This window comes from Odontesthes bonariensis, chromosome 5 (genome assembly GCF_027942865.1).
Source record: "Odontesthes bonariensis isolate fOdoBon6 chromosome 5, fOdoBon6.hap1, whole genome shotgun sequence".
NCBI classification, from domain to species: Eukaryota; Metazoa; Chordata; class Actinopteri; order Atheriniformes; family Atherinopsidae; genus Odontesthes; species Odontesthes bonariensis.
The window spans coordinates 20,653,662-20,679,628 of NC_134510.1; the positions used below are offsets into that span (position 1 = coordinate 20,653,662).

At 42.4% G+C, this 25,967-nt stretch overlaps 1 protein-coding gene across 1 annotated transcript in view; it reads right to left on the bottom strand.

The window, feature by feature from the left end:
- Positions 1 to 4,828: 4,828 nt before the first annotated feature.
- znf1035 (zinc finger protein 1035) overlaps positions 4,829 to 25,967 on the bottom strand; it is a 31,614-nt gene continuing 10,475 nt past the window's right edge. The window contains exons 2-4 of the mRNA XM_075465228.1: positions 21,445 to 21,500; positions 14,534 to 14,591; positions 4,829 to 14,449 (exon numbers count right to left, since the gene is read on the bottom strand). Of these exons, the coding sequence (XP_075321343.1) occupies positions 5,490 to 14,417 (8,928 nt within the window). The 5' untranslated portion in view covers positions 14,418 to 14,449; positions 14,534 to 14,591; positions 21,445 to 21,500 and the 3' untranslated portion in view covers positions 4,829 to 5,489. The remainder of the gene's footprint in view (positions 14,450 to 14,533; positions 14,592 to 21,444; positions 21,501 to 25,967) is intronic.

The window sequence follows — 25,967 nt, forward strand, 5'->3', positions numbered from 1 at the left end:
ACTGAACTTAACCCCTTGTCCCAGTTCATGTCATGTCTTCTGTGACTGATGTATCCATAGCCACTTGTGCGAATTTTCTTCATTATTTTGTTGACAAAGTGGATTTTGTCAGAAAAGATACCAGTAATGTTATTTTGAGAAGAAATAAGGATCTACCTGTTCCCACCTCATTCTGCTGCGTTTGATCAGTTTGAGCTGGTTTCCCTCTCTTCTCTCTGTGATGTAGTGAAATCTCTAAAACCGACAAACTGTCCATTGGATATTGTCCCTGTCAAAGTGTTTTTTAATACTGTGGAGCCCAGTCTCCTGGTTTTTATTAACTCCTGTCTGAGATTAGGAACTGTCCCAGCTGTCTTTAAACATGCTGTCGTCAGGCCCCTTCTTAAAAAGCCAGTGTTGTCAAATTTTAGACCTGTTTACAATCTGCCCTTTCTTTCTAAGGTTTTAGAAAAAGTTGTTTTTATACAATTACAGTCCTTTCTTGAGGATAACTCTGTAATTGAGAAATTCCAATCTGGGTTCATGTCTCATCACAGTACTGTGATGTCTGCACTGTTAAAGGTGCACAACGATATTGCTTCGCTGTGGATGCCAAGTGCCCTGTTGTCTTATGGCGCATTTCCACTAGCTCGGCACGGCTCGGTTTGGCTGTGTTTCCATTTACAACCGAGTATCACTTGGTGCCTCCTCGACGTGGGCGGGGTCGTCGTAACACGGCTGCGCGACCAGAACAACAACAACAACATACGAGGAGGATAGCATGGAGGATAGCATGGAGGATAGCATGGAGGAAATCGAGGCGCTCGTGTTGCTGCTCACCCTGTGGCTTTTTGTCGCACAGAAGGCAAGAGAAGAGAGCCAGAGAAGACTCCTGGCCGCCAGACAAAACAGTATTGAAAAGTGACAACACTCATCGGCCAATCAGTGGAAGGCAGTCGGCTGACGTCACGTTTTAGTAACGCTTCGGCCCGCTTGGAACTAGGGCAGAGCTGATACGGAAAATATACTCGGTTGCAGGTACTGCGTGCTAGTGGAAACACGCAATAGCGCACCGAGCCGAAGCGAGCTAGTGGAAAAGCGCCATTAGTGCTGCTTGATCTCACAGCAGTCTTTGACACGGTGGACCATACAGTCCTCCTGTCACGTCTAAGGAATTATGTTGGCATCCACGGCACTGCATTGAAGTGGTTTGCGTCTTACTTGTCCAGTAGAACCTTTTCCGTTATGGTTGGTGACCTTTCCTCTTCCAGTGCTCCTGTCTCCTGTGGAGTCCCTCAAGGATCTATTATTGGCCCTTGGCCCTTGGCTCTTCTCATTGTAGATGCTACCACTTGGGTCAATTATAGCCAGGCACAACCTTTCTTTCCACTGTTATGCAGACGATTTACAAATGTATCTACCATTGAAGCCAAATAGTGACAGTGCACAATGTTCTTTGTTTAATTGTATTACTGATATTAAGCAGTGGTTGGCCCAAAATTTTCTTCATTTAAATTATGACAAAACTGAATGCATTGAATTTCGGGATACTGTGACAGCTGGCTTCGGCACCTTGTCTTCAAAGCTTAGTTCAATCGTCAGAAATCTGGGAGTGACCTTTGACAGTCATCTGAGGTTGGACAAACAAATTTACAATGTTGTCAGGACTAGTTTTTTCCAGTTGTGTCTCCTGGCCAAAGTTAAAATGGTTTTAAGTCGTCATGACCTTGAGAAAGCCATCCATGCCCTAATAAGTTCAAGGTTAGACTATTGCAATGCACTTTATGTTGCACTCTCCCAGTCTTCTCTCAGCAGTCGCCTTCAACTTGTGCAAAACGCTGCTGCCCGTCTTGTAACCAACTCTAACAGACGTGTGCATATCACTCCTGTTCTTAACTCCCTCCATTGGCTTCCTGTCCTTTATAGAATTGATTTTAAACTTTTAATGTTTGTTTTTAAAGCTCTTAACAACCTCGCCCCATCATATTTATCTGAGCTTTTAACAGTCAAAGTCAAAGTCAACTTTATTGTCAAATCTGTATACCTACAGGACATACACAGGATTGAAATTACGTTTCTCTCAGACTCAATAGTGCAGCGGTAACATTTAACTTAACACTTTAATACACAGCAAAAATAAACCATAGTAACCACCCAGTAAACAGTGACAGTAGAATGTGGATATATATACAAAGTCTCTGACATTGACATCAGAAGTAAAGTGGCATATGCAGAAGTAAGTAAAATAAATATATTTATGTGCAAAGTAAATGTAAAGGTCCTTGATGTATTCTTATGAATAAAATTATGGTATGCAGTGGATTGGAGTAGTGCAAATATAAACAGTGCAATCCTGGTAGAGCTCTGAGGTCAACAAATCAATTTTTGCTGGAAGTGCCCCGGTCAAAATACAAACACTGTAGTGACCGAGCCTTTTCCGTCGCTGCCCCCAGACACTGGAATAAGCTCCATGTCAAGCTGCGTCTTATTTCTAACCTGGGCCTCTTCAAATCTAGGCTAAAAACCTACTTATTTAGGATTGCCACCTCATTTACCTTCTCAAATGGGAGACTGAGGTATTCCAAAGCCAGCCTAGAGTTATAAGAGAACTGGTCTTTGAGTACTCTAGATTAGGCTGAACCGGATCAGACCAACAATGTTAATCTTTCAAAAGTTTCAGCAATGGCTTTTTAAAGGTTGGTGTATACATCATCTTCATCACCTAAATGAAGAAATAAATTGATAAATAAACCATGATGAGTCATTTCTCGGGTACCTATATTTACCATGTCAACAAGAGGTGGAACTGATCCCTCTTTGACTCAAATTCTTCAGTCCAGCGTTGAACTAGAAGTTCTTAAAACAGACTAATAAAAGTTGTCAGTCTTTTGTCAACTCTTGCTCAAATATAGTTTATCTACTGTGCACTTCTATCCTATGAGCCAGCCTAATATATGCTCCCTAGAAGAGAAAAAAGGGATTTTTCCACAGCCCCTTTAAGTCACATAAAGGTGACAGTGTATGATTCATTGACAATCAGGGGCAAAATTATGTATTATTCTAAATGACCAAAAAAACCAGCTGTTTCATGGTGAAACTAGAGTCTTTAATTTGAGAATCAAGGAAAGCACACACTGACCAGAATTAATGTTCATTTCACCAACTTATCTTAAAAAAAAGAAGAAAAAAAAGGGGACCTGGTGACCAAATCAAATCAATATACGAAGAGAACTATTGTACAGAGAGTGCACCCTGTCTCTTCTTTGAACCTTTTAAATTCACATTCAAAACACCTTTTTGTCCAAGAACACTAATGTTACGCCCTTTTACACAGCCCAAGAAAACTAATCATTACCATAATAGCCCAATATAAACCTGCTGAGCTTCAGTAAGCATCATGTTTTCAGTCCGACACCCCATCCTGACTGAAAGTGAGCGAGCGATAAAAAGTGATTAGAATGCGTACTTTTCAATCAGCCTGTCCTGACATGCCGCGAATGATGTCGCTCCGTCCTGCGATGAAGCTGAGCCCTGGACGACATTTCGCAGCGGCGTCCCGCCCCTAAACACTTCTTATTGGTAATTTGATTTCTTCTTATCGATGATTTGATTGGTTTGAATTCTGAACCAATTGAATCACTGGCGACAAAATCATCACGCTGCATATGGCGAAATTTCGCCATCGTGCACCAGTCGAAATTTGTAACTTGGCGCACACAGAGAACGACAAAGCGATTCGAAAACAGGCTGACGTTTGTGTCATGTAAAATACTTTGTGCAATTTTTTGTAAATAAATGATGTCGTTAGGAATTTTGTATCGTTTCATTCACTAGAAACGGCTTTGAGTATTATGAAAAGCGCTATATAAACCTGATCTATTATTATTGCATCCTGAAAGGCAAAGATAATTCCCAAGTGTGTTCATTGAAGCACACTATTTCATAACAAACAAACAAAGAAAAGGTAACACAATACAATTAAAAGCCTATAACAAGTACTATAACAGACTATAATGGTGATAACACACCTATTGAAACTTCACCTTCTGCAGACTCATCAGCTATTGTGCAAGTAATCTTTCCCTTTTGTTGCCTTGTCGCCGGAAAGGATCTAAACAGCATTTCATCTTCTAGATACTGCAGCAGTATCATTGATGACAGTGGCATTGTTTTCTTCTCCACTTTTGTTGTTGTAGAGTAGTTGGCGGTAACCTTCACGTAGCAGCAACACCTCTGTGACGGAGAAGATTGCAACTACTGGCGCATCGACTTGCGCCACGAAACCGTGATGTCATCAACATCGCTCGCGCGAGCCATCACAACCATGCTGGGCCCTTGACGCCGACAGCAGCACCATCATTCCTGATATTATACCGTGGTCGTGTGTTTCGGTGAAATATTTATTGAATCATTAGTTTAACATTGTTAGAATTACCCCACTGTACAATTTTAAAAAAAGTATTTACTTGTACTAACTTTTAAACAGACTTAGGTGGGGGTGTTTTTCTTTGGTAAGCTAAGACCTTGACTGCGGTCACTTCAAGTTTGCCCTCAAATGTCTCGCTGTCACAGCATTATTTTTTGTCTTTAAGCTCAGTACTTATGCTATGCTCTTGTGGCATCAGATTGCAAGCTGAATCACAAGAAACGGGAACTTTCAGAAGCAAAGTGATGCATCCTTGGTTATCCTAATAAAGGGCTTGAAGTAGCCTAACCATGCTTGCTCCCATCTGGGTTGGTGAATTGGTTGGTTCGGTCAGCTGCCTTGGGCTAAGATGAATTTATATTAACGAAGAAGACAGTTTCGAAACAGTAAATAACAACACAACAATTTTTTATATTTTCAGTTGACTTTACTCCTTGACTGAACACATCAACATATTTTTATATTAAAAAAACAAAAAAAACAAAAAAAACAGCATCCTCAGATGGTGAAAAAAACATTTCAATAGAACATATTTTCAATTTTTTTTAAGGTATGCTTAACACCCCCCCACCCTCACTCCCACCCACCCAAAAGAGAAGCAATCATTAATAAACACAAAATAAATTGAAAATTACAAAATTACATATAGTACAGGAATAGTCATACCATAGAAAATTTCAAGGGATTAAAATGACCAGGGTAGAGTCTACTTTACATATTGTCAACAAAACTAATAGTATTTCAAAATATGTCAAACAAGAAACAATCCTGCCCAGCTTTGTCTGTTTTCAAATAATATCTAACCACTTTGATCATAGATTTACAAACACTTTCAAGAAACTAGGGATAGTTTCTTGAGTACAAATCACTATAGCAGAACTCAAACTATACACATCAAAAACTCAGGACAAGTTATCGGTCATAGTAACACCAAGCAAGCGCTTTTTAAGTATGCAGCAAGGACTAAAATGAGGATCTACCCTTTGAGTACAAGAGGAGGTACACAATCAAACGTAAGGCATTAAGGGATTTCAAATTACCTTAGCTATATAGGAAAGGTAAGGTAGACGGTATGTTGGAACCATTAGTGAGAGGACCTTGCGTGTGTCTGTTGATGTTCCTCCAGCAAGTGAGGAAAAGCAAAAGCTTTGTCACATTCTGTGCATTCATATACAACTTCCCCAACATGACTCTCTTGGTGATGCTTAAGAAGAGACCGCTGGCTGAATGACTTGTAACACATGTCACAGCGGTACTCTCCAGCATGCAGTCTCATGTGCAAAGACAATTCTTGGGCTGTGTTGCACTTGGTGTGGCACTGGGCACATTTGAACTTGGTCTCGACTACATGAACGACGGTGTCAGCGGTCTCTTTTAGTCGATGTCTACCCTCATGCTTTTTCAGATATCGCATCTTAGCAAATGTTTTTCCACAGCGCTCACATTTGAACTGCTTCCCATCCATATGTTGTTTGTTTTGATGCTCCAAAAGACCACTTTTGGAGGAAAACTGCATCGAGCAGTCAAGACACTTGTACAGGTCCTCTCCTGTAACATCAACCTCCTCCTCCTCTCCGACTGCCTGATGAGTATGACTCAAAGTTAATCGGTTAGGATTTTTACTTTGGTTTCCTGCCAGCTGTTGCCTGGAACAACGGTGACGTCGGAAAGCATCACCCCCCAAAAAACTTTCTCCACACTCCGTGCATTCATATTCAGCAGCTGTTGTCAACTGACACATGTCATGCTCTTTGAGCTCCCTTCCTGAGGGGTGAAGTTGATTTTTTTCTTGGGTGGGAGTTACATCAGGATGTGTGGGAAAATGGAGAATCAGTTCTGTGGGAGTGGAAAAACACTGATGGCAAACTGGACAGATGAAACCGTCTGACGGCTCTCCTTCGTGTTTAACTCCTGCTGCAGTATTAACATGGCTCTTGAGATGACTGAGGAAGTGCTGAGAGGAGGAAAAACTGCTGTTACACTGATTGCATGGGTACTCGCAATTAGACCATGATGGCTGATGGGTATTCCTGTGCTTCTTCAAATGAGACGGATGAAGAAAGTGTTTATTACAGTCTGCGCAAGAGTATGGCCGCTCTATGGCTTCCATGCAACCGTGCTCAGAGAGCTCCTCTGGGTCTCTGTAACGCTCTCTACAAACACCGCAGCGGTATTTAAATTCTGTGGAGTATACGAATGAGCTTTCGGACTGTTCAGGCTCTCTTGAAAATGAAGGTGAGGGGTAGTCCCCTGCCTTGGAGTGGCTTTTCCGATGCTCAGCTCTACTACTCTTGGACTGAAACACCCGGCTGCATATATCACATGGGAAGCTCTCTTCACGGTGGGTAGACATATGCTCTGCTAGCTGTGTAGGTCCCGCAAAACTGAGGTGACACTTGGAACAACGGTGTGGACGACTCTTGCCATGAGAGTGCTTATGTTTCCGCAGAGCAAAGAGTGAGACAAACCCCCTGCCACATGTTTGACACTGAAATTCAGACTTGTGCATTCGTTGATGCTGCTGCAGCTGGGATGCGTGGAAAAAACATTTACCACACTCTGCGCATTCATGTGGCTTTTCACCTAGGTGGCACAGCTGATGATCCTCGAGACTTTCCGATGTTGGGAACGTCTTGCCGCATACATGGCATGGGAAGTATGGTGCAGAATCAGAGTCGCTATCGCTGCCATTCATTTCATCTTCATCACTTTCACCAGTTGTACTTACATGACTGCTAGACTGCTGGTCATTGCTGCCCCTTTTCAGCAACGCACTCCCGAGATCCTTCCATTCGTTTGGATGCCATTTCTTGTAATGTCTACCCAGGGATTTTTTCACTGCATAGACTTTGCTGCAGAACTGGCAATAATATACATCATCTGCATGATCCGCACTGTAATGGTCACATAAGGATGGCCTTGTAAAAAACCTTTGCTTGCACAGTTTGCAGGAAAAAGGCCTATTTGCATTATGCACTGTGCTGTGTTTCATGAGATCAGATGTGGTAGGAAACACTTTGGAGCACTCATTGCAAGAGTATTTTTGGCTACTTCCATGCAGCTTCATATGTTTCTCAAGGTTTGCTTGACTAGAGCACACCCGCCCACACTTGGTGCACGTATTACGCTTTCTCTCTTGTTCCTCTCTTCCGTGGTCTTCGAGGTGACTAATAAGCATCAAGCCATCCGTGAAGCTTTTGTCACATTCAGAGCATTGGTATTGCACGGTTTTCTTCTCTATGTTTGAGCCACTTTGTTCTCCTTCGGAACATTGCGGTGATTCGTCTTTTAACTCGGCTTCATGAGAGAAGTGTGTCTGCAAATCCCCAGTGCAAGTTGTCTCAGGCTCTTCTTTGAATACAACTTTAGAGTCATTCAGCGCAAAATCAATCTTTGCTTTCAAAGGAACATCCAGCTGCTTGGTTGAACAAGGTCTACATTTCCTATAGTGATTTCGGAGAACAGTCTTATTCCAGAAGCCCCTACTGCATGCTTTACAGCTAAAAGGATGCTCTGTCGCGTGTACACGTTGATGACCAACCAGTCCAGCTTTATTAGTAAAGGACATGTTACACTTTTGGCAGACCAACTGGTTGGAGGCTCCACTCTCCTGAGTTGTAGCTGGTTTACAGATCAGATTGGCATGATAATTAGGCTCCTCTCCAAAACTTTCATCCACTGGCTCTTCTTTTATTTTTGGTATATTGGACAGAAGTTGTTGTAAGGGAGCAGCTGACGCCGGTGGATTAATTGTTTCCAGCTTGTGTGTGCTCAAAAAATGCTCTTGAAGCTGTGAAAATAGCAAAAATCTGGAACTACAGTATGCACAAGAAAAGCCTTTTGGTGGGCTTGAAGAAGTTGGTTGCTGGTTTGGGGAAACTGTTGGTGAGCCTTGTCTTACAGTGCAGATGTTTTTGTGACTTTCAAGCTTGTGTTTTGGGAAAAATCCTCCACATCTGTCACAGAGAACTCCACTGTTCTGTAGTTTCTTGGTGCACTTTAGATGATGGCGCTGCACATAATCTTTCCTTATAAATCTTTCTCCGCAATACTCGCAGGAATACGGCCTCTCTCCTGTGTGTAGACGGGTGTGAATATTTAACTGCCAGCTGTTTTTGAAAGCACGGGGACAATAACCACATACATACTTGAACTTCTTGTTTAAAAGAGGTTGGATCCTCAGTAGGAGTCGATTCCTTATTCCATCGAGTGGTCTCGTCACATTTTCTGTTGGCTGATTAACTCCCAGTGGCAGAGAAGCATTCGTTTCATCAGGTTTCTGATTTCTGCACTTCCTCATCTTCTTGTGCTTTTTCAGAGTTTTTTCATGAGAGAAAGAAGCGCCACAACGTGTGCACTTGAATGCCTTCGTAGCATGGAACATGGTGAAGTGTCTGGAAAGTTTAGACTGGGTCGGGAAGCTTCTCAAGCAGACCTCACAGTGAATGGACTCCTGCTTTTCGAGAGGCTTAGTGCCAAACTTGCTTTGCCAACCCTTGCCAACGTCATCTAAACTTATTTTGGGGATTCTGATCTCCAGTCGCGTCTTTTTAGCTTTACAGCGGCCCTGGTGCACTTTCAGATGGTCATACCTCGAAAAGCAGCTGTCGCAGGATTTACAGCGATATGGCTTCACTTCGTTGTGTGTCAAAATGTGACGCCTCAGGTTTCGTGCCTTGATAAAACTCTTGGTGCAGAATTTACACTTGTACTCAGATTCCCCCTGAGGTGAGTGCTTTTGGGTCGCCTCTCTAAGGGAGTCCATTTTTGCTGCAGCATCACTTTTGACGACTTCTGACTGTTCCGCTGTAGACAACCCATCACAGAAAGCTTCATGCTGCAAACACAATGTCTGACTTCCAAATCTGAGTCTACAGTGCATACAAGCATAGGGTTGCACACCAGTATGTGAAACAAGATGTCTCAAGAACAATGATCGGTACCTGAACTTCTGTGTACAGTAAGGGCATTTAAACCGGAGCAACGGAGTTGCTTTGGACTTTGAAGGTGTTCCATTGTTGTTTTCACTTGCTTGTGAAGGGCTTTTCATAAAATTGCCAGATTCATCAAGAATGGAGAGGTTTGCCTTTACATTACAGGTCAATTTATGTTGACCTATTTTATTAGGTCCAAAGTACTGCCCGCATCTTGAACACAGAAGCAGAGATTTTTTCCTGTGGGCAATGAGATGCTTATGCAAACGGTCCTTTTTATAAAATCTCCTTGGACAGATGTCACATGCATGTGGTATCTTCATCCTATCGCTGGATTCTTCTGTGATGGAATGACTAGTCTCTGGAGGCAAACACTTCTGAGAGTGAAGTCTGAGAAACATGGTGCGATAAAACTGTTTTCCACAGTTGGTGCAAGAAAAGGATTTGTCTCCTGTATGTATGACCATGTGACGCAGCAAATAGCGGCGATTAGAAAAGTTCAGCTTGCAAAATGGACACTGGTTTAAAGAGGACCCCGATATGTGTGTAAGACAGTGTTTTCTTAATATATGGGGATCATCAAAAACTTCTTTGCATAAGGAACATTGCACCTGCTTTGGTTCATTCTGCTCTTTCACAGTTTCCAAGGACTGCTGTGGCTTTATTGGAGTTCCCTCCTCTGGCTCATGAGCCTTCTTGTTCTTATGAGGATGGTTTTTTAGATGTCTAAGCAGGTGTGCAGGGTACTGGAACTGTGCTGGACAGTCTGGGCACTGCAGCACTCCCTTTTTGAGGTGGGAGCGCCTGTGCTGGAGCAGTTCTCCAACAGTTGGTAGCATCTTTTTGCAGACTGTGCACTGTATACTTTTCTGGTGAACAATTCTATGACCCATCAGATGCGCGCGTTTCTTGAATGCCTTTCCACATTCAACACAGTGGTAAGGTCTTTCACCACGGTGATTGTGCTCGTGCCTTTTCAAGGATGATGCCGTGGTGAAACATTTTCCACAAAAGTGACAGCTCAGATCAGGATTTTTGTTTTCTTCGGCCGTTTCTAATTGATCAATGCTCTCCTCAGTCTTTGTACTACTTTCGGTCTTAGACATGAAAGGGAAAACTGAATTCTTATATTTGACCACATTTCCAGTGAGTTTTAACAACTCATGCTTTTTCATATGTCTGTATTTCCCAGAGGCATGACAAAAAACTGCTGGGCAGTGATTGCATTTGTAACGAGGAACTGACTTGGGAGGAGTCAAAGTTGGGAGTGCTTGTTTTTTTGGTTCATAGTCTTTCCACTGTGCTTTCTGCACATTTGCCTTTGACTGAGCATTCTGCACCTCTTCTTTTGCTTGTGGTTTCTGCACATTTTCCTTTGACTGAGATTTTTGCACATTGTCCTTTGACTGGGGTTTCTGCACATTTTCTGTTGACTGAGGTTTCGACACAGTTTCCTTACTCTTTTGCTTTCCAGTCTCTTGCCATGACTTTGCCCTCTCTTTTGCAAGCCGGTTAAGACATTCTCTCAGGCAAATTACTTTAATATGTCTATATCGGTTGGATGTTAATGTGAAGGCGGCTTTGCACAAGGGACACACATATTTGTTCCCAACTTTTTCCTTGCCACCATAGATGGCATTTCTGACACAGTCCCGCAAATGTCGAGCCCGGTTGTAGGAGTACTTGAAAAGCCGTGGACAAATAGGACATTTATATTTTGCCCGTACCTCACTTTTCACTTCTGGAGTGTACCCACTACTGTCATTTGTGGTGGACTGATCTGATGACACACACACTTTCTTTTTCTTGTGCACGCTATAAATGTGCTTTTTGGCCTTCTTTGCAGATGCAAAACTTTTACCACATATATGACACAAATTTCTCCTGGAAATGTCAATGAGCCTTACGTAACATTTCTTCATGCCGTCATCTAAAATCTTTTGCGGTACAACTTTTTGTGGTGGGGTTTCACTTTCACCGGCATGAGCATCTGGACTTTTAACTGGCAGTTGGGGCAACTTGCATCTTCCAGGTATAATTTTGTGCCTCCGCAGGGTACTAGGTTGTGAAAAATACGAGCCACATTCATTGCACCTAAATGGTGTTTTGCCAGTGTGAGACCTCATATGCTTGACGTAATGAAGTATTTTTGAAAATATAAGTCCACACTTACTGCACTTGTGGCGACCTTGGAATTTCCTTTTCTTTTTTGGGATGGAACTGGTAGAGAGCTGAGGGCTTTCTTTGATCTCGGTACAGAAATGCTTCTCCCCGTGTTCATTGTCTATCAGATAAACGTTGCAAGCCTTGCAAAACGTAAAACTGAGCATTGGATGGCAACAATAGTGGTGTTCAATTAGATCATCGACTTTGCGAGTTGTGTGTTGGCAATCCGTGCAACGGTAGGAGTCCCCCTTTCCATTTGCTGACTCTGAAGTGTTCAATATTACAACGGGTTGCAGCAATTCTCTCATTTGTAAAGATGACTTCAGATGAAGCGCCGCTCCCTCCAAATGGTCCATGCTGTCCTCGGAAGGTGTGGTCGCAGTTGTTTCTCCAAGCGCAGCATTCATTTCGTCAGAGTCACAAGAAGAGTCTTCTCTTGACAGAGGTTCACCATACAGCAGGTCAGGCATCGACTGGTCTTCCACGAAGGAGTCCAAGTCTTCAAAAGACTCTCTTGCATTTTCAGAAACGCCTTCAATAAGAATTTGTGGTTCAATACCCTCATGTAGCGACTGGAGCTGATCTGGTGGGGATATTGTATTCTTATTCCCTCCTGGACTGATCAATTCTTCAGCACGTGGATTTATGTTGAGCCTTGAGGTGTTTGGATGTAAGGGGTCCTCTAAACTATTGGAAATACTTTGCTTGTTACTGTTAGTTACCAAAGCTTGACGATTACGTTCTGAATTTGCAGGAGATGCTATACTTGTCCTCTCTACTGGAGTTGCCCATTCCTTTGCAAGACATCGGTGCATGCCTGTGTTTGGGCTGTTAGATTGCAAGCGAGATTTGAGTTTAGTTCCCACGCTTTGTTGATTTTTTTCACTTGCATCAGAGGAAAGACTGTCACTTTTGACACTGGGGCCACTAGATTCTGGATCTGGAGAGGCATTGGGAGTTGTCCTGTCCGGTAGACTTGTTTCCATTTCTTGACAGGGATGTATGCTTGTACCTGAACCATTTGGTTGTAAGCAGGATTCTGGACAATTTGCAACCCTTTCGATGTTCTCATCATGAATATCAATAGGGGCACTACAGTCTGGATCTGGAGAGAAGGTTGGGGCCATCTTCTCCAATAGGCTTATTTCCATTTCTAGACTAGGATGAATGTCTGCGCTCAACCCATTTGGCTGTAAGCACGAATCTACATGAACAGCAGCATCTTGACAATTTTCAACAGCAGAATTCTTAGCAAGTCTGTTATTTGTGTCATTACAATCTGAACCCTGGGAAAGCTTAGTCATCTTTGCTTCCCCGGTCAATTCTTGATCCATCTGTGATTTGTAATCCGCACTTGTACTGTGTGATTGTAAGCCAGATCCTACACGACAAGCAGCATGTTTGTCCTCATGACTACTTTCTTTATCAATACTTATGTCAGTACTATAGTCATTTGGCTGCAAGCAGGATTCTGAAAGGTTAGCAACACTGGCATCACTTAAATGATCATCACTCATTTCACCATGGCTTTTATAACTAGTGTCCTGGCCTAAAGTTTCCGGTGAACACTGGTGTTCAGGTAACTGCAGGCTGGATTTAATGCCGTGACTGTTCATTAAAGTGCTTTCACTCGGTTCATGACTAGAATCTTTAGAGCTCATCTCCTTGATAGCTGGTGGATAAGAAGATTGGGAGGTGTTTTTCTGGACTTCCCTCTCTTGACACTCAGTTTCCAGATTTTCAACTCCATAATCAGTGGGATCGGGAATTGAGAATGCAGTCTCATCGGTAATCTCGTTCTCCAATGAACCAGATTCTTCTCTTACCCTTTTAAGCACCTGGCTTTTGCCCAACGCATATTCGGTCACATTTTTACCATAGGTTGAGTTTTCATCTACATAATGTTGGTCAGTTTCAAATCTAGCTGGAGACGCTGACGTGAGCAGCTCCTCCTTGACAACTGGATTCTGATAGATTCCATCTCCAATCAAGTTCTCAGCCAATGAGAGGTCTGGATATGTACATTCTTTAAGATTTCTCTCCATATGCTCCTTTTGTTTCTGATTTTGAAAACCATCATGATCATATTGATTAAATACAGTCTCACTTTCTGTAGTTGCCACTATAGAAGAGGTAGTAGAGGACTGTTCGTGTCCTGCATGAGATTTGACTGTTTTTTCTGGACTTTCGATTTTGTCTTGCACACATGCAACTTTGTTTAGGTCTATGTTTTCTCCTGCTTTCACATTAGATGGTATAATTACATTAGTCTCTGACATATTACCGCACAGGCCATCAGTCAGGAAAGTCATATTTCCAGCCTCACTAAAAAAGCACTCCGAGGAGCTGTCTTTTGAAAGAATGTCATTTTTTGATTTCGGAAATGAGTCACTTTCCATGAATTTACACGAAGGCCTTGTTTCACTTGTATCTGTATCTGAACAGCTGCTGACATCGGAGTAGTTCCCAAGACATGATGTAGCTAGAATTTCGCAGTCTTGCTTAAGTCCTTGTAAATCTGGTGCAAAAGATGAAGGAAAAGATTCAGATGTTGGTAATCCATCTGTGGCAAAATCTGGGAAATCACCGTTTTCGCATCTTTGCAGGTAATCCTTTTCCAGTTGTTCTCCATCAGCTTGCCATTGCACGTCACTGCAGTACCTTTGATAAACGCAGTCTGAACTGGAATTTTCAATACTGGGATTCGTGCAAAAGCTTGTGTTGAAGTTTGAGTTTGGCACAGGGGCTTCTTGCAAAGCCGCTGTGCTTGAGAAAACATGATGTCCAATGAAGCCATCTGTATGCTGGGAAAGGGCTCCCTCCGACTCCGATGTCCTTAGAGTCCCAGGATCCGATGACAGAGACGGGAGATTCTGGAAATATGAATCCCATCCATGAGCCATTCTCTGCATGGACTGGAAATTAGGGTTTGCTGCAGCCACTCCTGAAAATAGACAAGAAGCATCAAATTATTAAAGAAAAATTGGAACCAATACCTTACCAAATGAGAGGTTGAGAAAATCCTCACCTTTTCTTGGACATACAAGCACGATCCGGAATGACCTGAGTTACATCTGATTGGGAAACTGTAAACAAATAAGCATTAAATATTATTATTACTTTGTATATTCTACAAGCTACAGAATATTCAAATTTATATCAGGAAGTAGACACTTTGTGTTGTAGATTTAATTTCAAACAAATTTAAAAAAAAGTCATACCGACAACATGAAAATATGTTTAGTTTCAGAGGTATTTAGAATCCATTTAAGGCAAACTAAATGGCATGGACAGATTTCAGTAAGCTCATCTTAGGACCCATGAGATAAAACGAAGAAGCACAATGGCCTAAATAATGTTTATGAAAAGTCTTTGTGATTTCCAATTTACTTTAACTGAGTAATTGAGCAAATAGGTCCTTATGTCCTCTTTGCTGGGCAACAGCTAAAACAGCTTTAGAGGTCCTACAAAAAGATGACCTGAAATGGTTGCCCATAAGAGGGAATATCCAAGAAACAAATCCAAAAACACCTGAAGAAAGAGAAAAAAATGCTTGAGATTCTTCTGCCAGCAGTCTGGTAATGATCATGATGTAAATTAATGAAGTGGTTGTTCTCAAAATAAACAACTCCAGCTGACTTATTATCCATATCTCTCTTATCATCTATGGAATTACAGTACATTCTTTTCCCTCACATTTGCACATTCAGTAAAAAAAAAAAAAATGACAGAGGAGAAGGAAATGGGCCAGTGTGCTCGTGTGTCTCCACAGGCAGGATTCGCACACCTCTGTCAGGAAAATTTCCCTCCAACATGTATTCACTGAGCAACAAAATGGACAGGCTATACTTAAACAATTGAGAAAAATAACAAAAACATAGTTCAAGACAGTACTAGATTTTGTGCTGCAGCTGGAAGCTTTCCTATTTTTATTTATTTTTATATCGCAGACTGCAACACAGAACCTTTAAGGCTGGTGAAATATGTTTCTATACTTAAACGGGTTGGAGTACTGATGGGACAACTACTCGCACTCAGTGGGTCGACATGATGAGATTGAATCGATTATAGCTATAGTTGGGTTATGCTCCTTATTTGAGCAAGGGTAATTATCCTTGGATATATGGCGTTGAATGAATCGAATCATTGGCACAAAGCATGTCATACCCCGGTACGATAGGTGGCGCTGTACCCGTTTCAACTATTGCTAATAAAGCCACTTCCGGTTGACCGCTTCACCACCACCAACAAACTCAGGCATTCGAGAAAGATGGCGAACGAAGGGCAAGATGAAGCTACGTCCCTCTACATTTTCGTTTGTGATGAGCTTGCTTATTGCATAAACGAGATGCACAACGGCGCATTCTCCATCGCGTTGTTTGTTTTTTTCCAATGGCGGCGGCAACAACAATAATATAGTCTACTTTGACTTCCGGTTCACGATCCTGGGAAAAAATTTCAAGCATGCGCAGAACGCAAAGTCCAATTCACCACATGCTTCACCGTCTACAAGCACGTTTAGTGTGACTTTCAACTGAGTTATCTCGGGGTCTTAATCTGATCGCGAGTAACCCGTTCCGATCCAATTTTTTGGCAAATTAAGGTGTATACAAGAACTTAATAACTCAGTCTTATTGTAATTTAGCCCTTAATCCGATTTTTACAGTGCCAAGTAACCTCACTGAGTGTTTCTCCCACTGACCCCACTGACTGTTTCTCTATTCAGGTTCTTCTTTTCCAGGTGTTTGGACATTACTGTCTGGGTTGTTCTCTAAACAGCCACAAATGATCTTGTTGATGTCATAGTGGCTGCCATGTCCTACATCCGCTTCTGTGAAGACTGCTACATCTCATCACAAACCAGGGTGATTTGTGACGAGGAACCCTGGTTCATATAGCCTAGCAAGCCAGACCCGTACAGCAAAAAGCTGTACAGGGGTCTAGTGACGCTGGATAGCAGTGTGGGCGGGATAAACGGTTGTCTGTCAAGTTGCCTCAACGCACACTCAACGCACACTCAACGCCACGCAATAGGATGGCGCAACAACCAATCAGAGCGATGAAGAAGGATTACGTAGTCAGCGCGACGGACCAACGGAGCAAGCTGGTAAATTAAACTTTTACCGTACCCGGTGGGCAAAACTCCGAAAACGTCTTTTAAAAAAAAACAAACAAAAAAAAACTTAAGTGCAGTTATCTGTTCGTCTCGCAAAGAAAACTGTATTTCTAAATTTTCTAGACTCGCTGCCAAAGCCACATCGAAAGACTGTTGGCTGGGCGCAGCCATTGTTTACCTCTCTCTGGAACTACACACTGAAACATCGCACCTCTGTCGTCACTATGTAGCCCGGCCTCCGACCCCGCTCCTCACGATTTGATTGGCCCGATTAAGTTTCGATTTGCAGCCTCGCAAAACGACCACAAGTGACTAGACTAGCCCCGGAGCAAATTCAATTTGCGGTCGCTAGGGGTGTCTAGATTTCTAGGCTATGGTTCATAGCCAAACAGCTAAGGTCAGAAAAGATGGACGCTTTCAGGGAACAGAGATAGGTTTAAAACACCTAAATAGGTTCATCAAGATGGAGAGACTGATTAAAGGGCTCTATTCTGAGAAACGGAATCACCAATTCTCAACAGGTGATTCTGCTCATCTTTGGAAGAAGAGGAGTAGGAAGAGCTTTTAAAACTTTACATTAAGTTGGCATAGCAGAACATGCCACCAGTCGGCTGACTGCACAAAGTCAGCTTGCGATTTGTGTAAGAACAAGGCTTTGTGGGGCTGATCCACCTGTGTTTGGCATGTGAATTATGAGGGGAACAGCAGTGTAACGAGGACGTCTTTGTTACATAAGGTGCAACCGACATGTGAAAGAGGCCACTGTATCTCTATCCACCCTGAAGCACTTTGCTGAAAAGCTGTCTCTACTCTTGGCAGCCATTTTAAACAACGCCATTGGGGATGTGTCAAGAACCAGACTGACTCAAGTCATCCAATATTATCTTATTTCTTAAAAGGCAAGACCCATAGGACCCATAAAGCTGGATTTACAGTTGATGTGCCGCTCACGGCGCAGCCGACCTGTGACGTCAAAATAACGTTTCAGGCCTGGCGCTTGCCAGCGCGTTGTCGTGCACCAGTCGACTTTTGTAACTTGGCTGCGCCGAGAACGACAAACCGGATGGACCAATTTGAGACCAGGCTCAGTCAGGAGGTGCGTTTGTACAAGCAACTGTACGAAACTGCAGTGAAACAGCACAGGAACCACGTAAACTCCCAAAATTCATGGACAGAGATTGTGGAGAAAGAGGGAGAGTTCTGTAAGAATGTGTGGAAGAAGCTACGGGACAGATACGTGAAGGCAAAGAAGAGGGCAGAGACTCCAAGTGGTGATGCCGGGGGCTTCAGAACTTCACCTCTACTGACTGAATTGCCGTGGCTCACGAACTTCGTGAAACACAGAAACACACTAAGCATTTCATCTTCCAGATAATGCAGCAGCATCATTGATGACAGTGTTCCTGCTCTTGACAGCGGCATTGTTTTCTTCTCCACTTTCGTGGTTGTAGAGTAGCGGTAACCTTCACGTAGCAGCGACACCTCTGTGACGGAGAAAATTGCAACTACTGGGGCATCGACTCGCGCCACTATAAATAGCCGGCACGAAATCGTGACGTCATCAACACCGCTCGCGCTAGCAGACGCGGCAACCATGCTAGAGGCTTAAGACTACAGAACTGTTACCCTGACCGGTGCAGGCAGAACAACTTGGAGCTTAACACTTAAAAAAAAAAAATAGTTGAGTGGTGGACTTCAGGAAGAACCCAGCCCCACATATCTCCGACACCCTGTGAGATTCCATAGTTGACACTAGGGATGTAACGATGCATCGTGGCATGATTAAAAACCAGTATAAATGGGTTACAATTTGCATGGGCTGACAGAAAAAAATTAATCGTAAATGCGAGAGGAGACTTTTTTTTTTTTTTTTTTTTTAGAAATTAGGTTATGTTATCTTAAAAAAAAAAAAAAAAAAAGTCACTGGTTGGCGATTCATTTGTTCAACGCGCCCGTAGGAAACAACTTTGAAATAGAGGATGCACTGAGTGGTTTTAAGTCACCTGTGTGGCAGCATTTTGGATTCCCCATATACACAAATACAGCCGGTGAGAAATGGACAGACAAAACCAAAACAGCAAGAGACTGCTATCATATACTGGCAACACGAGCAACATGCATTAGCATATTAGCTGCCACCACAGTGCGAAGCAAAGTAACATTACCCCACCTCCTGAGTGAAAATTGCAAAGGGGGCAAACCACCCTGACGAGAGGCTTTGCATCTCCTCTCCCCCATAACAACACAAGAGTGCAAGAAATTACCAGGGCAATTGGTTATTCTATTGGAAACGATCTGAGGCCACTTTCCGTCGTTGAAAATGAGGGCTTTCGTCTGTTGATGAACACGCTGGAGCCAAGATACCGAATCCTGTCAGGACAGCTCTTCAGCCAGGTGCTGGTCCCTAAAACTCTACCAGGACGTAAGAGCTCATGTGGTTGAGGTTGTACTTCAGCTGCACTTTTTTTAAAATAAGACACAAAAACAGTGTTTCTTTAAAGAAAGGACCTCTTCTTTTGGTCAAGATATTATATTCTTTTTTTATTTAAAGTGTTGGTTCGCCATTTTGCACATTAAGCCCTGTTTGGGGGTATTTTGGGATGAGTTAGAGATGTTCTGATCACAATTTGGACATTTGGTGCTGAACGGAGCATTTAGGTATCCACTGCTGCAGCCCCCCCACCTTTGCATTGAGTCAATGACCACTCAAGCAAACAATCATAAAACGGCATTAAACTTTCGTTTGCAGAGACATGAAACTCACCGTGTGGTCTGTGGTGGACAGCGATATGTTGGCTCGAAAGTCACCGCGAAATACGCTTCCAGAGAAGTTATATTACCATTATTGTCCGTCTTCATTGATTTGTATTGGTTTGACTAGTATTACTCCGCGCGCTGTATGTCGCTGTATGTCTTGCTGCTGCTATTCAACGGCGTCCGGAAAATGCTAAAACAACTGTTAGAAGGCACATTTCGCTGCGATTTTCGGGTCAATTTATCGCTGTCCACCACTGACCACACAGTGAGTTCCATGTCTTTTCAAACGAAAGTTTAATGCCGTTTTATGATTGTTTGTTTGAGTGGTCATTGACTCAATGCAAAGGTGGGGGGGCTGCAGCAGTGGATACCTAAATGCTCCGTTCAGCACCAAATGTCCAAATTGTGATCAGAACATCTATAATTCACCCCAGACTACCTAAAAACAGGGCTTAATGTGCAAAATGGCGAACTAACCCTTTAAGATATTGAATTACATCAGTTAACTTGTGAGATTTTTTCTGAAGAAGGGAGATATTTTTCATGTATTTTGTTGTTTAAGATGACCATGTAAGTTGCACTTTTTATTAGAGGACACAACTGTTTTACAGTTTCTGTAAATAAAGCACCTTTAAGATTTTTTTTCTTACGAATAAAAGATAGTTTTATTTGTTCATAATTTGTGTGTAGCTCATTTTAATTAATTAAGAAAAAAAAAATCGTATCGTGAACCGTATCGGATCGTGAGTTGAGTGTATCGTTACATCCCTAGTTGACACAGAAGACCACTTCAGCTTCCTGGGGACCCTCATCACATAGGACCTCAGGTAGGATCTAAACATAAGCTCCCTCATCAAGAAGGCACAACAGAGGATGTACTACCTTTGGGAGCTGGCGGAGTTCCGGAGTCTGGTGTGCTGCAGCTACTGCATGGGAAAAAGGCAGACTGCAATGGATAATTTGCACTGTAGAGGTGATTGGCTGCAATAATCCACCACTACGAGATCTGTACACCTCTAGTACACTGAAACATCCAGAAAAGATTGTATCCAGGATGAGATGGGTCAGCTGCAAACGGTTTCAAACTCTACCCTATGACAAGATGCTGCAGGGTGGTCAGGTCAGCAGTCAGCTTTATTTGCAAAGTCAGAGGAAAACACTGACACTACCTCCAACCCATTATTGTGTATCAATGCACCCTCTAACCGGATAACATATTTGACATGTATATATTGTCATTTTGCTGTTCATATTTACTTTGCACATCCTGGCCATACTTGCTCTGCCAAACTACATTTTTCATAATATGTAGATATTGTTCAGCTCTTGTGTATACATTGGTAGCCGTTTCATTTACATATATAGTTTACTTATCCATCTCTTTATTCCATATTTATGTTTTCTGTTACTGCACACCACGGCTCACATAAAAGTCCCTTTTTTGTGCAAACATACTTGGCAATAAGAGAATTCTGATTTTGTCTTGTGTGACGATCAACGACAATCCCCAGAAAATGCCACCTACCCAAGTGACAACCAAACAACGATCACTAATAATCTTGGAACCAAGGTTACGGATTCACTAATAAAAAAAGTTGTATATCCTCTTACTTCAACAGTATATAAAGCTTTCATTTTCATCAAGTTATAAAGTTCCTCTTTATAACAAATGGATCACATTACCATGTACCTCATTAAAATTAATCACTCAGGTGGCAGAACAAAAGTGCTACGGCAGAGGATTGCAAAACATGTGGCATTGTTATGGATTGGCTTGGATCTGCCTCTTTGCTTTAAGTATGGGACAGAAGCTGAAGACCAAGTGGAACAACTGGGCCAGCTTCTCTCTGGCAATGGCTGCTTGTACTGTGAATGGCCAAGTTAAGTGGGTATGATCCAAATACACAACCCTTACGCAGACAGCTGTAACCTCATAACAGTATATGACCAACACTCAACGTTTCTCTTACATTATGCTGTGGTTTTGTTTAATTTCAGATGCTTTGTTATTGAAGGGTGCTTTTTGCCATGAATTTAACAAAAAAAAAAAAAAAAACTTTCTCTACCTGATGGTAAAATGGCTGCTGGCATCTGAATCTTGAAGTCATCAAATCCTGGTTACCTGTAAAAGGGAAAAGCATTTTTATTATGACTACTACACCTTAAAAGTCAATAAATTCAACTGTGTGGCTATCGGTTCAGACAAAGCAGGAATCAAAGCCCATGTTGGTCAGATTTTCTGAAGAGGTCATCTATAACAATAATTATCTAAATCTAACATGAAGATAATAAAAAGGGTTCATAAGCCACCGAAACAAGAAAGCCCAGCAAAAGACTATGGAAAATAATGTTTGAAATAGTAGACCAGTTTTAGGACAAGTTTCTTTAGACCAATGAAACTGGAATCAACCTTTATCAGAATGACAAGAACAAAAATGCATTGGAAAGGCTTTGTAAAAAAAAATTAAGGCACTGGCTAGTTTTTTTTTAGCTTGGCCGACGATGACCTGGCCATTCTATCATAGCGGCAATCGTAAAGTGGGAGGTTCTGCTCATGAAAGTAACCCCCAAAATGTAATGGTAGATACTTGAAGTCAAGAGAGCAGTCAGGCTGAACAGGGAGCACGAGTTAGCCAGTTGCAAAAGCATAAATCTGGTGTGTGAGTAGCTTAAAGAGTCAATTGAACATAATTTTTGGTTAGCCTTAAACAGATTCTGGCTAATGAAATGCCTCAGGCAGGGTAAACAATGCTTAGCCAATACTGTTGACAGTGGGGGATCAAGTGCTGCTTACTGGTAATATAGTTTGATGTTGAGTCAGGTGTTGGAAGGAATAATGTTTTGGAGGGAATATTGTCCTCAGTTTTAGGATCTAATCAACCCAACACATATGCCTTATGAAATGGAAGCAAAGGCTTGGGAGACTCGTCGATCATTGGAATTGAGGTTGCTCAGGTAGTTAAACAACTCAGCGGAAGCAAGACCCCGTGTGTGCATGAGATTCGCCACAAGCTCCTTAAAGTCATGGATGTTGTTGGGCTGTCTTGGTGGACCCGCTTGTACACAATTTTTTATTTTTTTTTGGGGGGGGGGGGGATTCTGGATTGGGAGACTAAAGGAAGATTTTAAGGGATGCCAGTTGTTTTCTTCTGAGCTGCACCCTTTGGTTCAGCATGTGAGAAGAGAGACTAACATGATAATGGAAATAACTAGTTCTGTTATCTGACCACACCCCGGGCAGAGAAACGAATGTTCTAGTAACCGATGTTGTGTGACCTTGTCTCTACCACACAGATGTCCAGCTGAAAGTTTTGAAAACTTGGAAAAAGTAATGAATAAAATCTCACTTCTCAGCCTCCCTGTGAAAGTCGATGCCAGGGGGCTGGGAAGGAGAATTTGGCAGCCAATTGAACCTCTGGAAGAAGTGTGTAGTTTTCATCCTGGTCATGGAACAGTAAATCCAGCCTGAAGAACACCATCTATGGACATTTGCGTGGTAGAGACAAGGTCACACAACATCGGTTACTAGAACATTCGTTTCTCGGCCCGGGGTGTGGTCAGATTGGTTATTTCCATTATCATGTTAGTCGCTCTTCTCACATGCTGAACCAAAGGGTGCAGCTCAGAAGAAAACAACTGGTATCCCTTAAAATCTTCCTTTACAGTCTCCCGAGGCTTGTATGGTAAGCTTAGCACTGCACCTTTGTTTTGTGTGGTCCTTGATGTGGTCCTGTTGGCTAGGGAGTGAGTATCTGCATCTGGTGGAGGAGTTTTAGTACCATGGGGTCTTAATCATGAGTAGGTGTAGAAGGGAGAAAAAAATTAAAAGACAGACTGGAGTGGAATCTAAAGTTATGCGAACGCTATACTTGCCTGTTGTGTGAAGAGAGATCTGAAAGTCTCTGAGTAGGAGGGATTTACCAGTCTCTTATAAATCCCTCATACATAGACTCATTATTGGCTTATTAATTTACAAGTCAATCTATGTTACAACCCCCACCAATGGTCACGAGTTGTGGGTAGTGGACGGGGATTGTTGTGGGACTAACACTGAAAATACAAGCAGTTGAAGTGAGTTTCCTCAAAAGGGCGTCTGGGCTCACCCCTTGAGAGTTAGTCAGTTGATTGACGACAGCACTGTTGGTTAGTGTGGCATTAAGTGAGGGACTCAGTTGTCTATTAAGGGTTCAGCGCAGAGCTGCTGAACACTCCTCAAACTAAAGCTCAAAGACTGCACGACAAATTAAACTGGATTATTTAACTTCCCCGGACTCCCCCTACCTGATCTGTTATTGATATGCCTCCAAGTTGGCAATGGAGGTGCTCACTGAAGGCAGACTACCGATCAACCATAACATTGTGACATCCTGCCAAAAGGGCTCTGATCAGTCAGTGATCAAAGAACATCTAAAAAGGTGTCCTGGAGTCTCTTGTACCAGGACCTTAGCAAAGGATCGTTTGGGCCCTGTGGATTGTGGGAAGGGTATTTGTGCATTGAGCTTGCTTCCCACAGATGATATCAGATAGGTATCTGGAGAGTTTAGAGGTAAGGGGAACATCAGGCTCTCTGACGTGCTTTTTCCTAAGCTGTTCTTCCAAGGCTCAGTGCCTCACCTATGCAGAAAGATGCTTGTTAGGGGAGTGGTATTGCATACTGTGCGGCTGTGAGGGGGCGATTGGTCTGCAGAAATGTTTAGGTGGGTGTGAAAGTGAAATCCATGAGAGTCCCAGGTCAGTGGTCATAATATTACGGCTTTATGTTTATGTAAGGGAGAGATGACATCCTGAAATTGATTCTGTAACGCTGGTTTGATGTGGGTAAAAACAGTATTTGTTTGGCATGTGTGAATCATCAAAGAGGAACTGCGTTGGATTAACGAGGATGACTTTTTTCAGATAAGGAGCAACTGATGTGTGAAAAGGGCCACTGTGTGCTCACATAGAGCAAGCTGGGTTCGCAGAAGTGAAAATAAACCACTTTCTTAGAGTGACCTGCAATTCTGTAACACTTGATATTCAAACATGCTTGCAATTACATACAAAGTGGGCTTAAGATGCAGATCACTTTCAACACCCATTCCCCCACTGTGCCTTACAAACAGGACCATCAAACCTACCTTGAACGTATAGGAGGCTGTCAAGATATTAAATGGTGAAGCAAGTAATAATGGTCACATTTATACTATTGCTCCAAAGTTGGGAAATAGAGTGCCTGCCAGGGCCATTTGCTCTCTGCTGTCACTTCTGAGGCTTATACAGGTCTTGATCTGAGGTCTTTTGAAGATGGGTCCCATGGCCCAACAATTACCATTGAGCTAGACAGAGCCAACACTGGTGTGAGACAGTGCCGATGTGAAATGTAGGCTGCACCTGTGGGTTGTGACAGGGAGACTGGGTGTTTAACAACATCCAGCAGCTCACCAACTAAACATTACCATGTGCTAAAACCAATTCAACTGGGCATTAATCAGCTATTGCAGTTACCACTGGTGTTCCTTATTCAAATCTATCACCACTTGTTTTTCAATCTCTCTTTTCTTGCAAGAACAAAGACACAAGACCAGATTATAGCCACATAGCTAACGTTACAAAACCTAAAATGTGGTGGTAGTATAATCCAAATGTAACCAGTTATCATTACAGTGAACTTCTATAAATAAACCATTTAAAGCTGTAAACTGCCACTGAACTTTTCACAACGAAACAAGTCAAAATATAGAGAAACTTTTTATGAACTTAAGAACTGATTTTAATTGATTGTAAATCAAAATGCAACTAAGAATTTAAACTGAACCAAGTTAAATTAAAAGTGGTCCACCACCATAATGTAGGACTTCAGAAAAAGGTTTCTTGTGAATAAGTTCAAGGGATAAAAGTCTCTGCTAGGATGAGGCATAATGTTCCTTTCCAATTTCCCACAAATTTCAAAAAAGTCTATTCTTGTAAATTGAGCACCCAAATGCTTCACGCCCCCATAGCTATATGCAAATGTCAGTTTTAATGTTGCAATGCAGGCCATCCAAGATGGAATGTCGTACCTGACCAGAGCTGAGCTCTGTCGCTCCACATAGCCGTCACACTCCCTTCCTGACAGGCTGCTAAATCTGAAGAGGTGGACGACTTGTATAGGACTGCAAATGGACTTTAGAATTCCTCCGACACTCCATTAATCATTTATGGAGAATTAAACAAGGCCAACATGAGAGGAATCGCCAAAAAGACCTTCAACATATCCGTTCCCCGTAGGGAAGAGCAGAGCCTTGATCACGTTATACTCCACCTAAGAATGCCATTAGCCCCTCCCCCACTCTGCTCTGAGAAGGCAGAACACTGCTCCGTCCTCCATTTTGCCAGCATACAGAAACTGAGACAGGAAAAAACATCCTATTAAGTCATTTAAAAAAGGAAGAGAAGCTATGGTAGTCTTTTAGGGGTGTTACACTATGAGTGTGTCTTAAGTGTGTGAAAAACATGGTCTGTGTGGCAAGGCTCTCTTCTGCCAACAACAGTGTATATGCCCATTTGCTTTGCTGTGAAAAATTTTCTAGATAAATGAAGAATGTGGTCCTCCAAGATGAGTCTTTAACAG